The 20,188-nt window shown below is 45.5% G+C and overlaps 1 protein-coding gene across 3 annotated transcripts in view; it reads left to right on the top strand.

Moving 5' to 3' along the window:
• GSN (gelsolin) overlaps positions 1–20,188 on the top strand; it is a 291,591-nt gene that overhangs the window by 249,974 nt on the left and 21,429 nt on the right. For all 3 annotated transcript variants that reach the window (XM_069609519.1, XM_069609518.1, XM_069609517.1), the window contains exons 14-16: positions 1,447–1,568; positions 3,669–3,746; positions 5,166–5,226. In XM_069609519.1, the coding sequence (XP_069465620.1) occupies positions 1,447–1,568; positions 3,669–3,746; positions 5,166–5,226 (261 nt within the window). The remainder of the gene's footprint in view (positions 1–1,446; positions 1,569–3,668; positions 3,747–5,165; positions 5,227–20,188) is intronic.

Raw genomic sequence — 20,188 nt, 5'->3', positions numbered from 1 at the left:
AACCTAAGAACTGACTAGGACTTTATTTTCTTTTTATTTGATGGTCAAGCATTCTCCCATCTTAGTTATAGGGCAAGATGGGAGTTTTCCAACCCCCTTTTAAACCATCAATAAAGGTTTTGAAACTTGCAGCTCTTGTGCAAGTGTCTACTTGTGATACCATGCCTCCCTCACAGGCATGAAAAAGTACTTGACTGGCTTTAACGTATAACCACAGCTTACCAATGCCATCTCTTTTTAATTCCTATGGGGTAATTGTTACAAACCTTTAGACTCCAACTAAAGTGACTAAAAAGGGTACTTCCCTGAACTTTTTTTTTCTTTCTTGTGGATCCCACTTGGGTCCCTGGAGTTTTACACTAAAAACGCCATTCTTACCTGGCACCGGATTTATTAGCAGCTTTAAAGTACTAAGTACCTGCACTTCTGTCCATAGAACTGTATTGGGTTACTGTATCTAACTCGTTATTTTGTTGCCAACTATTTCCGGGAGTGTATTGAGAACGTTGAAGTCTTGTATTGGACGTCTAACTGTATTCTGATTTTTGGAGGCTTCTGGGCCTTCGGTAGTGAAGGGCAATCGCCTGTGAGTGACCTGGTTTACTGTATGCTAGAGCTTTCTAGCAATACTGTGCCTGGTCATATATGGCAATGTGGATTGTGAACATGACTAAGGATCCCCTTTTCTCCTCCCCAGCTCTTAGCATTGGTGTCCTGAGTTTTCCTTCATGGTATATAGGTTTGGCATCGTCTATAGGAGTGGGCATGGTCCGAACTGAGGACCTTTACTTGTTATCTACACTATTTGTGCGATATGCTGAACTTTACGTACTGAACTTTGTGTCCTTTTTTGTAACTATGTAATGGAGTATATATTGGTCGGTAGATCTGTGTAGTGTAATTATTTGGCTGATGTTTTGGGATTAACCTTACCTATCCATCAGCCTTCTCGCCTCCCTTGAGTGAAGCCCAACTGCTCTGCCAGTGCTCCTACCCATAGGAAGCTTGGTCTAGCTTTTGGTTGGAGCCTTGTCTTGCCCTTAGGATAGATGGTTTCACATCCCTTATGGCTGGGGGGGAACATTGCCTTACCAGTATGCAGGCTGTTCTTGATTTATAGGTCCAATGAAAAGCCAATCTGATTCCAGATTTCCTCTAAGGTCTGCCAATGATTGTGTTCCTCTGTCTCAGTAGTCCACTTGCAACCTGCTTGCTGCTCATGGCATATTTCTAAGCAACCTTGAAATTATGTGCTTTTTTGGCGAGGGCAGCTGTTCTTTGAGCTACTCGGACCTTGAAGGACATGCTTATTCAATTTATTACAAGGACCTCAACTATTCGTGGTCTTCCGATTCTACTTGTATGTGTACTCCTTTGGACAAATGCAAGAATCTTCTCACTGCTTAACGCATGTAAATAAATAATTTAATGTCTTTTGATTTACAGATGACTTCTGGGAAGCTCTGGGTGGAAAAGCAGATTACAGGACATCTTCTCGGCTGAAGAGCCGTTTGAATACACATCCTCCTCGGCTCTTTGCTTGTTCCAATAAGACCGGACGCTTCATTGTAAGTTTGTCCAGCGATGAAGAATGAATCCCTTGTCCGTAGCGTGGTGCCGGCGTGAATTGTGCGATCAAGGGAACGTGACTGAAAATGAAGGGCAGTACGCAAACAGCGTATTATGCCGATCTGGTTGCACGCTAATGGTTTCTATGTTCTAGTGAAATGATGAGTCAAATTAGTACTTTGGCCATCGTCCCATGGTGTTGCGCTTGGCTGGCTCGTGCCTCGGTCGTAAGGATTTGAACTCTGAGAAGCCTTTCATCGAAGTGGTCCTATTGTGGCTAGAGGACCCTCTTTAATGAAGGTGATGTACAAGATTGAGATCTCTTTTTCATAGACCTAGTAGCCCAATTGGCATCCTTGGGGTGGCTTTTTTCACTTGTCCAGACTTCTTCTTGAAGTGAGGCGGGGCACCTCAGTAGAGACTCCCTGCCTCCCTCACCCTGTTCCTTACTTTGTTGGTGCATTTTGTTATTCTTTTCCAGGTTGCTTTGTTTTGCTCTTCTTGTGCAACTCATTAACTGTGTATCCCCACTCCCCCCCACACCCCCCTTCATCCATCGAGCAATGTGGCGTGAGAAACTCTTGGGTGAAACATTCACCCACAAAAACCTGGATTGCTACCATAACAATATTATATTATTACAGCAGTCTTGTATTGCGCACTGCTGCCATTTTAGTCTTGTTGCATGCGGCGAAACTAAAGAGTGGTTGATGGCCATTGGTGTAGGGGCGGGAACGGTGCGAGACGGATGCAGATCCTGGAGTGTTGTAGTGCCAGTGTGATTCAAAGCGGTTTGTGGCAGTGACCCTTGGGTGAGTCTTTCGCGTGCTTAAGAGCAATTGTTTGAAGGTTAACGCTGAGAGGCTGGGTTAGTGTGGGGATGGCTGTGGTGGAGTTGTAAGAGGAATGCATTGCTCCTTGTAGGTTCGTGTGGCATTCGTGGGCAGATGGCGGCCTTGTGGTAAGGTGGGCTGTGAGCGGTGTATAAATGGTTGAGAGATAGAGGGGAGTCGCTTGTTTGGGGGAGGGGGGTTATGAGTGGGGATTGAGATTAGTGAGCACGCCCATCATAGGAGTCTTTATACAAGGCCCAACCGTTTGAGTTCTAGTAAGCTGCGAACTGTCATAACGATGCTGTAGTGTGGTTGTCCATCAGTATACCGAGTTCCTACGGTCAGTTTCTGTTTTACGCAAGGGGCCAAGAGTAAACTCAGCTGGTCTAGTGCCTGAGGTCCACAGCTGAGGCTCTGTGATGGTATGCTGGTGAGAGTAAATGCGACAGTCTAATGTACGTTCTTATCCTAGCTTGCAAGTGTTTTCGTTCTTTGCATTGGGTGGTCAGTCGGTTGGAAGAACGTATTTTTTTTTTTTAAAGTTGGGTGGTTTTCTACTGTTTATCTACTGTGTTTATAGTGGAGAGGGGGGTCGCTGTCTCGGAATCTGGGTTAACTTAGTAGAGAATGTCTGGGGTGCTTAAATTACGTTAGTTTTTTTTGCCTGTATCGTATAGCTAGAAATTTCGTTTTTGTTGGTAGTCAATTGTGATTGAGTCTGACCTGAGGTGGTTTTTGTGAAGTTTTAATATGGAGAATGTGAAAACCAATAAATACATTGGTCTCTTACCAATAAATGACCATTGATCTCAATGGGGGGGGGGGAGTTGCAGGGGGTGGCTGGATGACTGTGTGACTGTGACAGGGCTAAAGAAGCCACAGGCCATGTAGCAAGTTCCAAATGATCCCACAAATGTTACTGAGGTGGCGCGAGCAGGCAGCAGTCTGCAGGAAGTTCGGGGATGTAGTGTAAGGGTGCTGATAGATTGAAAGGTGTGTAAGTGCGTTATTTTGGAATGCAAGTAAGGGATCCTCTTCAGGCCGGTTTCAAATGTAAATGCTCAAATATACGGCAATGCAAGCTTTGCTGCAACTGTGACTCAAGTGCCGCGTCAAAATTGGGCACTTGAGCTTACAGCAGAGATCGGGGATGGCGTGCGCTGGCGGTGACTGCAGACCGATCAAGCGTTTCCATGCCTTTGCAGCACTTGAACCCTTATTCCGATGCTCCAGTGATTTCATTGGCTTTGTGCATTTTCTCCACAGATTGAGGAAGTTCCTGGTGAGATCACCCAGGAGGACCTTGCCACAGATGACGTCATGCTTCTGGACACATGGGATCAGGTACGCTTAGTGTTCACGCTCACCCGGTAAGCCATTGTACAGGTCGATGCAAAATAACCCCACATAAGCCTTGCCCAAACAAGAAATATTGACTTGCATTCGGGTTGCTGAGACATTGCTGATGGAGGGTCGTCTCCAGGCAACATGCCCTTTGTAGCCTGAGTTTGTACGCAGAACCCTTATAAAGTTTATGCCCTTATCAATTCTCACCCTTTTCAGATCACCTTTTGTGCCGAAGGGATAAGGATTTCCTGCAGACCGGTCTATGGTTTATGGCTGTAGTCGAAGGGGCGAGTCCGAGATCAACTGTAGCTTGTCTGTATACGATCAGTAATTTCAAAGTGGAATGTTCAGCATTATCACAAACAAAATGGCGGCGTCCTCATCTGAATATATTCTACACAATCCCCCAAGAATATTATCCGGCTTTGCAACTCAACACGATTTTGTCACACCTCCCATCGCAACCCCATCCCATCCCCGACTAGCCTTTAAAAAAAAAAAAAAAAAAAATGTTAATAGGATGTGGTTGGAAAAGGACATTTATGGATGCACGCCTAAGGAAGGAGCAGGAGTGTTCAAGGCAAGGGGCAGGTGGGACCAGGAACGCGAATAAATACTTACCCAAACCCAACACCGGCCTACCTATGAGGGACCAGATTTCAATCACCCACTTGTCGATTTAAGTTAACTTCTCAAGCCCTGCGAGACTGAAAACCTCTTGATGGCATGCCCAAACCCCATATGTCGGAAAGAGTGGTGGTGCAGTTATACGCAAGGCGCGTTACCAAGCATGCCTTGGTGGCCACCTCTTCCTGGTGCTTTGACCTTCAGGAGCAATGACATGAGATGTACATGGTCTTGCTGGTACGTGTATTGTAAATCCATAGCCAGATTCCTGACAAGTCTAGCTTCTAATATGGACTCATTACTTGTACTCTTTCCCCCAGTCACCCCCCACATCCACAAGCCCCTTTCCCTCCTAGAACCACATAAAGAGACGCACGCTCTTCTTTCCATGCGTAACTGGAGTAGAGGTGAATATTGGGACATGCCTTTAACATAATTGCATAGATTTACCCAAATCCAACCTGCTCACTTGGGTCTGGTCCCACAGCACAGCGAGTAGAGCACTCGCTTTGACAACTGTAGAGCCTGCTGACGCAATCCCGGCAGTGCCAAACTCAGCCTTTCATCCTTCTGAGGTCGATAAATGAGCACCACACACCGTGGGTAATAATTCCTAAGGGTTCTTAGCAGCTATATAAATGCTAAATTATTATATTACCTCAGACTTATGTCTAAACCATTTTGTAACCCATTTCTTTTTGTTTTCCCACGTTGGCTGCACCCAATCCACGTGTCAAACATTCTTTTCTTCCTTAAACTGACGTTTTTTTCTGTTTCTCGTTTCCTCAGGTGTTCGTATGGGTTGGAAAAGAAGCCCAAGAAGAGGAAAAGAAGGAAGCCATTGGCTATGGTGAGTTTATCAGCTTAACTCTCCCTCGCGTCCCCTGTTCAAAGAGTAATGCAAAATGTGTATTCATCCTGCGTTCACGAAGAAACATCACGCTACAACTAGGTGACTGAAAACCCATTGCAAGGTTCCGCCTAGAAACCGGCCTATATTGAGGGGGTGGGGTGGGGGGGGGTCTGAAATATTTACAAACCCTATACATCTATTCCATGTGACTACATACATACAGGATGATTTAAGAATTGAAGGACATTTAGGAAGGCTCCCACAAGTAAGGTTGAGCAAAAATACCACTGGCGAAACAGAATTGTTAAATTCGCCAAATATTCCTTTCCACAAGCTGGGCGCTTTCCCTTTGCTGCAGAAATGTCGTTTTCCTCGGAAATGTCGATTTCTTTGTGGTCCGAAATACACGAAAATATTTCAGGTAAAACCAAACTTAAAACGGGCAAACACCCCCTTCGAGCACAATGTTCGTTTAAAAAAAAAAAAAATAATAAAAAAAAATATATATATATATATAATTTTTTTTTTTTTTTAAAACGAACGTTCGGGCGGGAAAAGGCTGCCAACTCTGCTCTGCAGGCGAAATTGGCGGGTTGGGCCCATTATGCCTTAAATCCAACAATTTTCCCGCAGAACGGAGTTGAACTTTCTTTCCCTAGCCACAAGTTTGGGGGTCGCGTGGAAGTGGAACAGCTCATTTTAGCATTTCTGGAGTGAAATAAATTTTCAGCAGTATATTCTTTTTGAATTTTTATTTTTTTTACCAGTTTTGATTTGGTATCATTTTGAGCCGAAATTACCTGCACAGTAGGCATTGGCAGAGAGCGGAGGAAGTCCTAGGGTGAGGTGCCTTTTTAAATAAGTGCATTTATAGATTAAATAACGTACGACGAGATGGAGCTTTGATGGGGCAGGGGGGAGGGGCGATCATTCCAGCAGAGTGGGGCAAGTAGGAAAAAGGAGCTCAAGTGCGGAAGGAAGCTTGGGGGTGGCAGAGTGATAGGTTGCAAAGAGACAAGCAGCCAGAAAGTTTGTGGGGGGGGGTGAGTACAGTGCGATGTATTCAGTGGCAAGGTGGGGGCAAGACGATGGATGGATGGATGGATGGATTCATGGATTCATAACAGAACAGAGTAAGTTCCCTATTAGGGAACTCCCGCCCCCTGCACACTATCTGGGGCTTATGGAGCCAAAGTATTCAAAGAGTATCTAATGTAGGTATTTGGTAGTTTTTGGTTAAACTTAAACCAAGCGTTAATTGAAGCAAGTGTTTTTATTGCCTAACATAGTTAAAACATAGAGACAGTTATCGAATAGATATTCACTTAAGTACAAAAGACAACTTGTGACTTGATCTTTAGGTCAGGATTTATTGGTCCAAACAGGATTGCCCAACGCGTTTCGAGAGTTATTCTCTTCTTCAGGGGCTATATGCAATTCAAAACTTTAAATCTATTAAAAAAAGTTAAACAATGTTCTAGATTAGTTGAATAATTGATATTAATAATTTACATTCAATTGCAATATTTATTTTTACAAGAAGATATTCATTAGATAATAGAGAACCTCGTTATTTACAATTCCAGTATAAGCATTGATTATCATGTAACAGTGATCCCACTGTCGCATATGTTCACAATTTTGGCAATTACACCATACAAAACCAAAAGAGGTATCCATAATTCTTGGGGGGGGGGGGGGGGGGAGAAACTTGGTTCATTGAAACCAATTGGTTTTTTAGCTAATATTAAAGTAACAGAAAGAAAAAGCACTAGTTAATCGCCATTTTCAGAAAGAAGGACATAGAGTAATTCCTAATTACATATTTTATTATTTCAGCACGAGATCTCAAGGTGGTAAGGAATAGTGGTTGGCTTACCCTGTTTTTATGTTTTAAACATTAGAATAAGAAGGATGGTCCATGATTATGGGTCTGTAAAATATTTCACATCGACAGTTTCAACAGGAGTCAATACAGTGTTTAAGCCTGTGTAAAATAAAGTAATGGACCAGTCTAAGTATATTGGTATATTGATATGATTAAAGACACGAACAATCTAAACTGAGATGTTCACTAATGGGATACATAATAGACTTACTTAATGGAGTTCAATCTCTAGAGATGTGGGAAAGATGGTCGTGCTCGAGGTCTGTAGGCATACTGCTACATTACCGTAGTATCCACAGATTCTCCATTAGGAGGAGAGAAATGCCGGTGTGGCTTTTTCTTTAATCTAGGGAATCGAAGAAACCCAGTTTAGGATCTAAAAGATTCTCTTAAGGTAAAAAAAAGTTCTGGCTGAGGGCCGTTGTCAGCATACTTACAGGTTTCTGACTGTATGACTCGACTGGAAACAAGTACCGTCCGGCTCCGTACGCTGGGAAATACAAAGTGTGAGACTAGGTTACAAGATGGCCGTATTTGTGGATAATGTAAACATGACGTCATCGCGCGGCGTGCGTGCATGACGTCACAAATGTAAACAAGGAGACGGGTGCGTGACGTTGAGAAAGGATTCAATCGAAACAACATACTAGATTAATATCTTAATGCCGTGGCGTAACTTGTAGATGCGATCGGATACGACCCTATGGTGTATATCAAAATAAGGGGTCTATAGTAGATGAACATTAAAAACAAAGGTAAAAAATAAAGATACAAAAATGAAGGTAAAAAATGGCGGACATGGTCTGCTGAGATACAACTCTTAGATGAAGAGGACCAACTCTTATATGTGAAGAAGTTAGTTATAGTAACCTTGTCTTGAGGAGAGGAGAGCTACATAGCGATGCAAAAAACTCGAACAGAATTTATAAGGAAATGTGGGAGCAACATGTAGAGTACATATGTAAATTGAACAGATATTAAAGCTTTCATCAGATATTTTCAAATATGATATTTAAAGATGTGGTCCACTTGGAGTATGATGGTAAAAGTACCAACACTACCCCAAGGACTATACTGTGAAATTTTTGACGAGAAGAAGGGGTATGGTCCTCTTAGCGAGTAATGGTAGACAGGTCAGGTAAAAAACAAAGTGCAAAATTGACACATATTTGTAATTATACTGCTGCCTCATTCAGAGTTAACAATCTCTTTGTTTTGACATGAAAAAGCGTCTGGTTAAATCTTTGTTGTAACTAGAACCGGTGCAATTCTTATACATTGGTGCAGCAATTTTCGAATGCAAGCCTATTTAATTTCGTAATATAATGGTCTGTGGTCACATTTTAAGAACACATGTTTTGGGCTGTAACTGTCAGCACCCCACTGCTACCCCATGTTCGAGTATGCACTATATAAATATCCCTAGTAAAGTACTATTTATCAGAGCTATTTATGTAGCATGAATTAAGCCCCCTTAGCAGCGGAGGGTGTTGCAAGGCAGCAAGTTATGAAGAGGTAGAACATATAGGCAGTATGTCGCACATGATGAAGTAGGAAGGGGTGGCGAGGAAGGCAATAGTAGGGGAGGAAAAGGCTGTGCAGAGTCTAGATGCGTTTGACATGTCACATGAAGACCTATTCACGATGGGCAGGTAAGAAGGTTGAAAGGACGGTGCTGCTCCTGTCTGGGGGTGGCGTTCCAGGGAAACGCAAGGCTTGTTGTGATTTTCCTGGGGTCTTATGTTTGGCTTGCAGATCTTATCTAAGATTGGAAACTTGCACCTACTGTTGGGTGTTGGATGTAGGCTTGGATCAAAAAGATGGATTACCTCCTAGGTGAGCCGTATTCTCTTGGAAGAGATGCGGCTATCCAGGGATTAGACGGTGGTTTGTGAGTAGTGGCATGACCGATTTTTAGCTGCAAGAATGTGGCGACTTCTGACTTAATTATAGACTAGTCTTCGGCAGACCTGCGAGGAGGTTTGTGGTTGTTCTTGTGAACTCCACTTCTAAGAAAAGCTCTTTGAGAGAATAATCTGTTTTGTTTTGGGGGGAGTCGTCAAGAGACAGGTTTTGTCAGATTATGAACATGCCAGCTCAGCGTTGTCTGGCCTCAATACTTTGCTGCGGTCAAGATCTTGCGAGAATGCCTGTTGGTAGGCCGAGGAGAGCCTGTGTTGATGGATAGTTCATGACTCATTGGGGTGACTGCAATGATCCGAAAAGATGACATGGACCATGTGAATAAGAATAGGCAGGGTTTCGGTTTTGGGAGCCCAAGAGGCGGTTCTTTGAAGATCCGGGGTATGGAGCTCCGTTGCTCTGTGGGCTGAATGACCACCTGTTCCATGTAGAGGTTGGATATCCTTGGGGCACCCCACAAGGTGTGGAAGGGGGATACTTTAGGTTACAACGCTAAATGTATTGGGCTTGACCCAATCTGGAAGGTAGTGGTCTAGCATTTAATTAGCAGTTTAGCTGACCCCCATTGGGTTAAGATTATGAAACCACCTGAAAGAGAAACTACATCAGAGTGCAGATGAAGTGTTTCTGATGCTTGTGAATCTGCTTAGCCATATGCTGTGCAGATAGTCCGACATCTAGTGGTAATCGCAGAGTGTTGCATCTTGTCTTTCGAGGATCAAAAAGGGACGTTGACATGAGCGTGCTCGTAACACTATGCCTAACGTGACTTGCAGTGTACCCAAAATCACTCCTCGCATCGTGGTCCCTCAAATTGTTTTTTTCCGCCCAGCTAGCTGGTCTCCTTAAGTGGAGCTTGAACATTGCTAAAATATATTTCTTTATCCATGACCTCCGGTCCTATTAATATTAGTCAATCTTCACCAACGACTACTTCAAAACCAACGCTGAAGACCACTGAAGGCAACTGCAGATTTCGGTGGCTGGTGCTCCAGTAGACGCTGTTGACCGCGTGGCCTCGGCCCTCTGGCCAGGCCTACACAGTAGGGAGAGTGGGGCCCAGGGTTCTGCTTCTTTTCAAGAATGCATTTCTTCTCCCCTCTCTTTTCTCTTCTAGTTTTGCAGTTGCTATTAACCTGAGCTATGTACAGGACTCCTTTTCAAATTTTTCCCTTCTTGCAACGGCAAGTACCCATGGAAAGACACACACCAGAGGTCATGACGAGCAGTCCTGCTGGTCCGGCCAACATTTGAATCCGAAGACGATAAAAGATCGGTGAGTAAAACGGTGGGCGGCTTATGCCATGCAACAGGATGAGTCTAGCACCCTCACAGGCGCCTTGCGTGATGAGGAAGTAAGCGACAGCCGTGGCTCCGATGTGGAGGCCATTGACGTATCTGCGAAACAGCCATGTTCTGAGATGTCCATCCCCGGCAGGCAGGCCACTGGTTCTGCTATGGGGAAAGTTGTCAAGATCTGAGGTTTACGTAGATTAAAGTACCTCTGTCCCCAAGCACCAGTCAGAGGAATCAATGGACTCACTGACCGGTTAATGAGGCCACAGGTGGCAGGAACAGCAAACTCTGGGTCATCGATGACTGCAAGGGAAAACAGGCACGTTAAGGTTAAACAAACAGTTGTACTCTGAACCAAAAGCGGGAAATGTAAAGGCACCTACCAGTAGGGAGAACGAAGAAAGAACAGATGTCAATTGGTTCCCCCTTGTATTCTATGAGATGTCGTGGTGGAGACAGAAATTGGGTCAATAGGGTTGTCACCAAACCAAGACAGCAATGGGTTGCCACTGTAGAATAGTGGGGGACTAGAGGTATTCTGATGGGGATCAAGGTAGTCCATAGGCAAGGCAAAGCGAAGGGTTAATATCCAACGCACCAGACTCCAAATTTAAGACACAAAGCAATCAAGGGTCCGTTAGCTAGAGTCACAGCAGTTCAAGGAATCAATCCAGTACAAACAAGGCGCCAAACCCAAGGGAAAAACCAGGTAGCAATACAGAAAGAACGAAGCCAGGTCCAGGATCCAGGAAGTAAACAAAAAGCAGGACTATACGCCAAACGCTGAGGAAAGAACAGCTGAGAAGCACAATACAGCGTACTTGGAGTCCCTTTATACTTCCGGCTTGGAGTCACGTGAGCGTGCGATCAGCGCGTGGGGATAATTGCATGATGAGAGGGCCTGCCTGGTGCGGCGGAGGTCACGTGAGCAGGAGGGGGAATCACCTGAATGGGAAGGGAAACGGCTCTACCCTCGAACACGTGACTGCGCTCTCTGCGCAGCGGATGCCATTGAGGCCGGCTGCCGACACGGCCGCCGACGCCATGGTAGCTGCCAATGCCAACGTGGCCAACTTCACCTGCACGGAAATGCGGAACCATGGGAAGCTGCCCGCCGAGGCACGGTGGATTTCATGGTGAGCAGTGGTTTTGGGCTGCGCCAACATGGGTAAATGTGCTTTAATGCCTGTGTAATGTGGGAGGCATACAGGCATTCTGGGTACATGAGTCGGTGAGAGCATGACAAAAGTACACCCCAGCAACAAGGACACACACACATCACGTAAAGGAAAGCACACAACCCCCTGAGCCTCCTCGACGGACTCATCGGAAAGGCCAGAGATGCCAACGGGTATGCCGAGACTCTCGATGGAACCCACTGATCCTCAGGATGGGATGCCCTCCCTGCAACCATCCATACAGCATGTGTCCGGACAACCAAGTCAAAAGGGTGTCCGCACCAAACACCATAAGAGCGTTGAGACGCCTCATAAGAGCGTGTCTGCGCAAAAGTTTTCAGCTGTGCTGAAAACCGCGATGAAGCCATTGGGCCTGTCAAACTCTTTCCCAGATACGCCAAAGATCTATAAGAGTCTCGCGAACATCATCTCAGTGGCAAATAGGCATAGGGATGCGTCAAAAGACATGTCGAAGGTTGGGAAGAATATTCAGAGGGTTCCAGCCTCTGCCTAAGACTCTGTCAGACAAATCTCGACCACCTAGAGACCCAAGTCCTCAAGAGCCCTTTCCCCCTCTAGACCCCTCTGGTTCATCCTTATGGACCAGAGACTGGTTTGAGGGGTACATGAACAAGCTCTCCAAGTTTGTGGACTTTTCTGAAAAATGTATCACCCCTAAAAGGCCAAGGGAGGACTCCCACCCTACTATGTCCAAACTTCAAAAAACTTCCAGTCAGACCCCTCATGAGGAGGTGTTGACCTAATGGAGCCAGAGGAGATCCTTCAGGACCCTTCTGATCAGGGAGAGGATCCCTTTGATGAAACTATAGACCAGTGCCCATGACTTTCACCATCCACTACCCCTGATCCAGACACACTGTGCATAGATCCTCCCTCCTCACCTCCTATGAGACCAGCCTCTCCCAGTGATGAGCAGATGACATTTAATGCAGATGAACACTTTCAGATTGCCACTCACGAGTCGGTACAAGACACCGACTTCGTAGAGGGTATTTTGAAAGAAAAACGACCCTCAAGTCAGGCGATGCCGCTCTTGAACTCCATCAAATGGCGCATCACCCCCTCTTTGTTGATTCCATCTCAGACAAGAGCAGTAAACACACAAGTCGAGAAACTTTCGCCCCTCTCCAACAGACCCGGTATATATCCGGGGATCTGCCACTCCCGACTCCCTAGTGGTCACAACTACTAGGAAGAGGGCAGGAGTACCCTCGTCTACGACTGGGGCACCGCTGGACAAGGATTGCAAGAAGTTGTATGCCCTGGGGAAGCGCATCAGCAGCCTACTCTACCAGGATATCTAATAACGCCACGTTGCTGGCTAGTTAGTGATGTTCAGTGGAATTTGCTCCAGGAAGGCCTGCAGGAGGTCCCAGAGCCAACACTATCACGCCTGCTAGCGGTTGTGTCGGAGGGGAGGCAGGTCATTTGGAACATTACTAAAAACACCCTGGATGCTGCAGAAACAGCGGGACAAACACTTGCCCAAGGTACACTGCTGAAAAGGCACGCATGGCTAAAGAATTTGGGATTTAAACCTGAAACCCAGGCATCCCTCATTAACAAGCCGGTAGAAGAAACGAACCTGTTTGGAAAGGCAGTGGATGAGGCTTTAGAGACTGCAAAAAAAGAACATGAAACCTTAGTCACTAATCCAGATTACACAATCGGCAGCAAGGGAGTAGCTCTCGCTGCTCCTTTCAGGGACAATTTTCCCATGTTCCCCCACAATAATTCCGGAATGGGAAATACATCATGGTCCTTAGGACAAGGAGCAGCTGCCACAAGCCAATATCAGCCAAGAGGGCTGTGCCACGGCAAAGGAAGGGGTAGATGCTCCACCCAACGAGTCTCACCGTCTCAAATCAAAAATGACTTGCTGATCCGGGTCCCCTCCCATGCATCCCCGTTCGGGGGATGGATAACCTCATTCTTCCATGTATGGCCGGGAATTACCACAGACCAGTGGGTGCTCAAGACCGTCACCCATGGTTACTTTATCGAGTTTAGCCGGCCACCTCGATACTGACCACCAACATCCAGATGCTTATCCCGAGAACATCTAAAGATCCTACTGCAAAGGTCAAGATCCTGCAAGAAAAGGGCACAATTGAAATTGTGCCTGTTCTATAGGTAAACAACGGTATTTATTCAGTGTAGTTCCTTGTACCCAAAAAGGATCCCACCATGCGCCCTGTGCTAGACTAGCACCCATCGAACACATTGGTCAACCCACAAAAGTTTTGAATGACAAAACTGCAAGAGGTAATCCCTCTACTAACACAGGGGGATTACATGGCAACATTGGCCATGGAAGATGCATACTTTCATATTTCAATGCTGCTAGCGCACAGAAAAATACCTAAGGTTCATGATGGAGGACAAACACTATCAGTTCAAGGTCCTTCCCTTCGGCATTGCCTCAGCCCCAAGGGTATTTACTAAGATGCTGGCTGTAGTAGCGGCTCACCTGCACAGGCAGTCCATTCCAGTCTATCCTTACCTCGACGACAGGCTAATAACATGGAATTCATATGGAACATGCCTATCGAACATCCAAAAGATGGTAGATCTACTCTTCAGTCTGGGATTCCCAATAAACTAGAGTCCAGCCTAGGCCCCAGCCAAGTCAAACAATTTCTGGGGGCTCTAATTCAGACAGAAGACTGCCTCATCTTCCCCTCCAATGAGGGGATTCAAAACGTGCTGTTACAGATCTCTCACTATGTAGCCAATCGCAAGGTGACTGTACGCAAGGCCATGCGATTGTTAGGGATGATGGCCTCCTGCATTTACTTAGTCCCACATGCACGTTTGCGCATGTGCTCTATGCAAGAGTGGCTCGACGGCCAATGTTGTCGGGCCAGCAGACAATGGGATGATCTAGTGGTTTTCTCGGCAGCCCTTGTTCTCTCTGCAGTGGTGGTTGAGGAAAAACCTCTTGAACAACCACCGCAGTAGAAGCCGCTCACTACAGACACATCTCTGACTGGGTGGGGCGGCTCACCTCCATCACACGGCGCACACCGTTTGGTCCCCAGCAGTAGCATCCAACCACCTAAACTTTTTGACACAACTACAGGGGAAGACGGTACTGGTCCTCGCGGACAGCACCACTGCCATGTATTATAAACACAATAATCAGGATGAGGAGATCCAGAACAGGGACACAGACGTGCTACGTATGAGTATTTATTATGTACTCACACAAGAAGTAGTAGATAACTCCACAATTTATTATACATTTCTTCCGATAAGCACGGGAGATGGTTAAAAAACACGAACAAGGTTGATTATGCAGTGGTAACACAGATCAGTGTAGGCCTCTAAAGTATAGAGGTCAGCACTACATTTGGATACATGTTTCCTCATATATCGAGGGGGTATAAAAACCCGCTGTTACATAAAACAGAGAAAAGCGCACACAACAATCATTGAGTTTTGACAGGTACAGGGTAGTAATGCAGTTGTCACGTAATTCGACACAGGAAGTGACACAGGGTGTGTTTCGGCCAAAGAAAGTGGCTTGGTTGTAGCCGTCTTTGTGCTGGCCTTCGTCAGGAAAAAGGCACCAGTAGTGGTGCTGTCCGTGATATCTGTGTATAAAATGGAATGTAACTGTTTAGGATCTCGGACAGTTATTCTTTAAGTACTAAATGTAATTAATACGGGCCAAACTAGTGCCCAAGCGATACACCATGTGGAGTATCTAAAAAACAGCTTACCTGCTGCTCAAAAGGCAGGTGGGTGCTGTCGGGAAATCCACGAAGAGTACGGGATAACCAGTGCTAGATTAGCACTTGGTGGGAAGGCTGTAATTTATTCAGGGCCAACGTGGTGCAAAGACTCACGATGCCGGAGTGGGACGTAAATGAACCCAGATCTGGAATGAAAAAATAAAAGGTTTGGTAACCTGTGTAGTTCGAATATGCCTAGATAACATAAACGGCACAATACGAAAAATACAAAGCTGTGAAGGCTCTAAGAAACCTAAAAGCCGAAGTCGACACGGCAATAGTGTCTAGGGCAAGTGTTGGCCATAATGACTCGAAAGTGACGCTGGGTAGTGCCTTAGTGGTCGATGGTGCCTAGCGTAGAGATCGAAACCGCTACACACCCTGAAAGGGGGGGGGAGGAAGAAAAAAGCAGCGGTGCCCAAACGGAGAAACCGTGTGATGTCGGCTGTTGATAGCCAGACACAGAACCTCGTGAGCTAGTGGGTATGTGCCTCCAGTGAGGATAATTACTCGGCGGAAAACAGACGAGCATGTTGGTGCAATTATCCAGAGAATGCTCTTCCGCATGCGCATCCCGGGAACTTACTATAGTAGTGGTAGTATGCAGCCGTTCTGGGCGTGGACTGCTGGGAGCCGGATAAGTCGGACACCATCGAGGTCCTATGAGACTGTATATGACAAAGCCAATGGTTGAAAAACAAGCCAATAGAATGGCAGCAGCCTGTGGGAGCCAATCAGATAGCTCTACGTCATGTACCAATAAGAAAGCGGTACGCCGTGAGTGATGTTGGATAATGTAGTCCAATAGGGTATGGGATGATCATTTACTATTGGTCAACATGTAAGATCAAGTGCCAGATTCGTTGGACACTGTGGCACCCATGTAAGGCTGTTCAATAACCGGCCGATGACAAAACGAACGGTAACCAGCGGGAGCCGATCAGAAGGCTGTGCTCAATGGGCACAGCAGCGGGACTGCCATGTATTACCTGAATAAACGGGGGGCACACTGTCCAGGGCTATCCAAACTGTCCCAGAACATTTGGAAGTGGGCTGTCAAATGCAGTATGTCCTTTCTGTCTCAACACGTTCCAGGTGAACACAATCTTCTGGCAGACATGCTCAGCAGACACTTCCCTCTACCCACAGAGTACGAATGGCAATTGCACGAAGACATTGTCTTCAATGTCTTCATGGAATGGGGCTTCCCCGAGATCGACTTGTTAGCAACTCTGCATAACGCACAATGCCCAGATTACGCCTCCAGGTACCCCTAGAACCAGTCCTAGGGGAATAGTCTCTGAATAACATGGTCTGGGGAAACTTGGCTCTGCTCCTCCCCCACCCCGACTCCCCTACTCATCAAGATAGTGCACAAGATGCCCCAGGAACCAGTCACAATGATTCTGGCAGGCCCACCAACCCTCGTTCTCCCATCTGATGGTGATGTCAATATCTCCTCCAATGAAGCTACCTTGCCCATACAACATGCAGGGGGGGAACACTCCATCCTTGCCCGCAAACTCAACTTAGTGACCTGGCTCCTGAAGTCGTAGAGTTTTGGCACCTTAACTTCCTCAGAGATGCATGGACATACTTAGAGGCTAGAAAGCCGAACACCAGACATTGTTACTCCAATAAATTGAAACACTTCATTATCTGGTGCCATTCTAAGAGTATCAATCCCATAGACTGCTCTCCAAACCATATTGTCTTATACCTAACTCATCTACTGGACTCGTGTCTGGATTTTAATTCCCTGAAGCTCCACCTAGCAGCACTTTCAGCATACAATATGTCCCAAAAGGTGTTGTGGTAGAAGATCCCAGTGATTAAGGCATTTATGGAAGGGGTTAAAAGACTTTATTCCTCAATTTCAAACCCAGCTCCCAGATGGGACCTACATGTGGTATTAACTAGGCTATTGAGACCTCCCTTTGAACCGATGCATAAGGCTAGCCTTAAAGCACTCACTTAGAAGACTGCCTTCCTGGTGACAGTCACTTCAATAAGAAGAGTTTGTGAATTGTGACAAATGGGTCTTGAACTGAAAGGGCCTCTAGTTCACTAAGATAAGGTGGTTTTGCGCACTCACTCAAGGTTTGCGCCTAAATTAATTTCAAAGTTCCATGTGAACCAATCGATAGAACTACCCACCTTCTTCCAGAACCCCACTAACGTGGCAGAAAGAAGCCTGCACACACTTGATGTGCACAGGGCAGTCCTATATTATCTGGAGAAAATGAAACCACTAAGAAAAACGAATCAGTTTTTTATTTCAGTGGCGGCCGGTAGAGAAGGGGACCCTGTATCGAAGTCGGCCATCTCAAAGTGGATTGTAAATTGCCTCACACTCTGTTACACTCTTGCCAAGAGAGATCTGCCCTTCAAGCCTAGAGCACATTCTACTTGGGGAACTGGGGCTTCCATAGCATTCAATGGAAATGTTCCTCTTGAATCCATTTGCAAAGCGGCAACCTGGAATTCTGTACACACCTTTACAAAACACTACTGCCTAGATACTCACTATTGGTCTGATTCTCAGGTGGGATAAGCGGTACTAAGACCTCTCTACTACTGTTCCCTCTCGAACATCACCACCAGCTCTGGGTACTGCTCGCTAGTCTATGCACAGCATGTGACTCTAAGCAGATTCACAAGCATCAGAAGACCTGCATTACTTACCGTAATAGCATTTCTGATGAGTGTTTCTGCTTGGATTCACATGCGCCCTCCCTTTTTCCCTGCTCGGAGGAGAAGAAACATAGACATCGTACTATTCTCTTTCTATCTGTAATCACTTGCGTTAGTCATAAGGCTTCCTCGTGGCAGAAAAACACAACCAGCGGGACCTTGACACGTGAGAGATTTTGGGTACACTACATGTTATGTTAGGGATAGTGTTACCAGCACGCCCATGTCGAGGTCGCCTTTCGATCCTCAAAAGACAAGATGCAATACTCGGTGATTACCACTAGATGTCGGACTATATGCACAGCATGTGAATCTAAGCAGATACAATCATCAGAAATGCTATTACGGTAAGTAATGCATGTCATATTTACCTTGGTTCCATAAATATCTACATTTACTGATCAATGATCTGTATCGTGGTTATTCATTATGTGGCCACCCATATGTTTGCACTTCAACTCCCCGAGCCAGCATAGTAGATGGTGAAGGATCACAGGGGCTTCAGTCAAAACATCTGGAGGGCCCCCTATTCTGTAACCATGCTGTGTATTTTGCAACGTTCTTGGAAAGACTGGCATCCTATCACAAAGGGATTGCTCTACTTTAGGGATGCTTTGTGTACCATGAGGATGGTTGTAGTTGGCTAGGAATGCCACATTACTGACCATTCTCCCCAAGCAAGAATCCTAATTAAAAGTGGAAACCTGGAATAATTCAATTGATTTGCGCTTCAAGAGAAATGTGCATTGCCGAGCAACCAGGGTAAGTTGGGAAATTGGCAGATTAGATGAGACGGGTGCATTTTTGCTAATTCCTGTTCTAATTTGGATTGCAACCAAGTAGAATATAATTAGGGCTACGAATTTTCCGTTTTGACCGATTTATTTACACACAGAATTATTTCCTTTCCGTATTTATTAGCAAAAAGCAGAGCACAATGGAAATTCATGTGTCTGGATTAGCTTCTCAGGGTGTTAATTATGCCTTGTAGACCAAATGGCTGTGCAAAGGAACACAATGGGGCGACTACAAAAAAGTGATTTTATTTCTCTTTTGAGGGTTACATTGATGTTAAGCAGCTATTTTTAAGGTGAAAATGGACCTTGGACTGATGTGCAAGAACGTAGCTCTCTGAGCTTCCAATTATAGGCATCAAAGCGCTAAATTTTTTGTTTCCATAAATGCGGAACTATTTTTTTACAGAGCTATTGTAAATGTGGATAAATACAGACAAAACGACTACACCATTAAATATGGATGAATACAGATGGAAATGTTGAAATAATAAATGCCATAAAACCTGTAACCTTTAGCAAAACTCTGCCAACAGTATTCTTGAAAGCGGTAGGAAATGTAACTCCCCCCTCACATGCACCCACTGTGCACATCAACCTCTGCACAGCCGCTGCAGGCCGGCGTCTGGATAGGCGGGACTGCCGGGTTAGAGACTCACCAACCCACCATATCCTACTGAATTAGTGTCTATTGTCCTGCGGCCAGCTACTATGGCCATAATTTTGCTATTGTTTTTAGTGCTACGTTTAGTGTGTGAACGTACAAAGGCATTTAAGAGGTGATTAGGTAACACTTGTGCAATAAGTCCCGAGTGCCGGCGGGGGGGGGGGGGGCCTCATTACAGCTGAAGGTAATGCCCCGTGGCACATGGTTACAGGCTAATAGGGATACTAATAGTTTGTAAATTACGTTTCGCAACTTTAAAAGAAAAAATGCCTGCCATGCATTGGCGAGAAGGGATGATGCGTAGCCCCGTCTCCCTTTCCTTTCCATGGTGGCTTTGCTGATGTCAGAGCAGCAACACTACTGTTCCCGGCGCAGCTGTTGGGGACCATTTTTATGAAGCCCAACTAAGGGCTTGGTAAAACCATAAAACTGAGGCAGTACAAAACTCCACTCTTAAGGCAGTGCCACTGGAGTATTTGGTAGCATAGACAGAGCAGCCAGGCTTATCTCAGGAGGGAGAGAGGGCTGTAGGAAGGTACGCAGAATGTGTAGTATACCATGGGTTCCACAGAAACTCGTGCAACCAGAAGTATTAAGAAAGATGAAGGTTTATTATAAATAGACAAGTTTTGTCATAGTCATATATATGTTTAAAAAAAGCACAGCACAATGCTTTAAAGTACACAGACCAAAGCATAGACCCTGTTCAGAAAACAGGATTTCTAGGGAAGTCAGACCTTCACAAACACATTTAGTATAGG

Source organism: Ambystoma mexicanum, chromosome 8, assembly GCF_040938575.1.
Source record: "Ambystoma mexicanum isolate Mex_15411 chromosome 8, UKY_AmexF1_1, whole genome shotgun sequence".
NCBI lineage: Eukaryota > Metazoa > Chordata > Amphibia > Caudata > Ambystomatidae > Ambystoma > Ambystoma mexicanum.
Note: the sequence above shows the minus strand (reverse complement) of the source record. Positions and strands in the feature narration are given on the sequence as shown.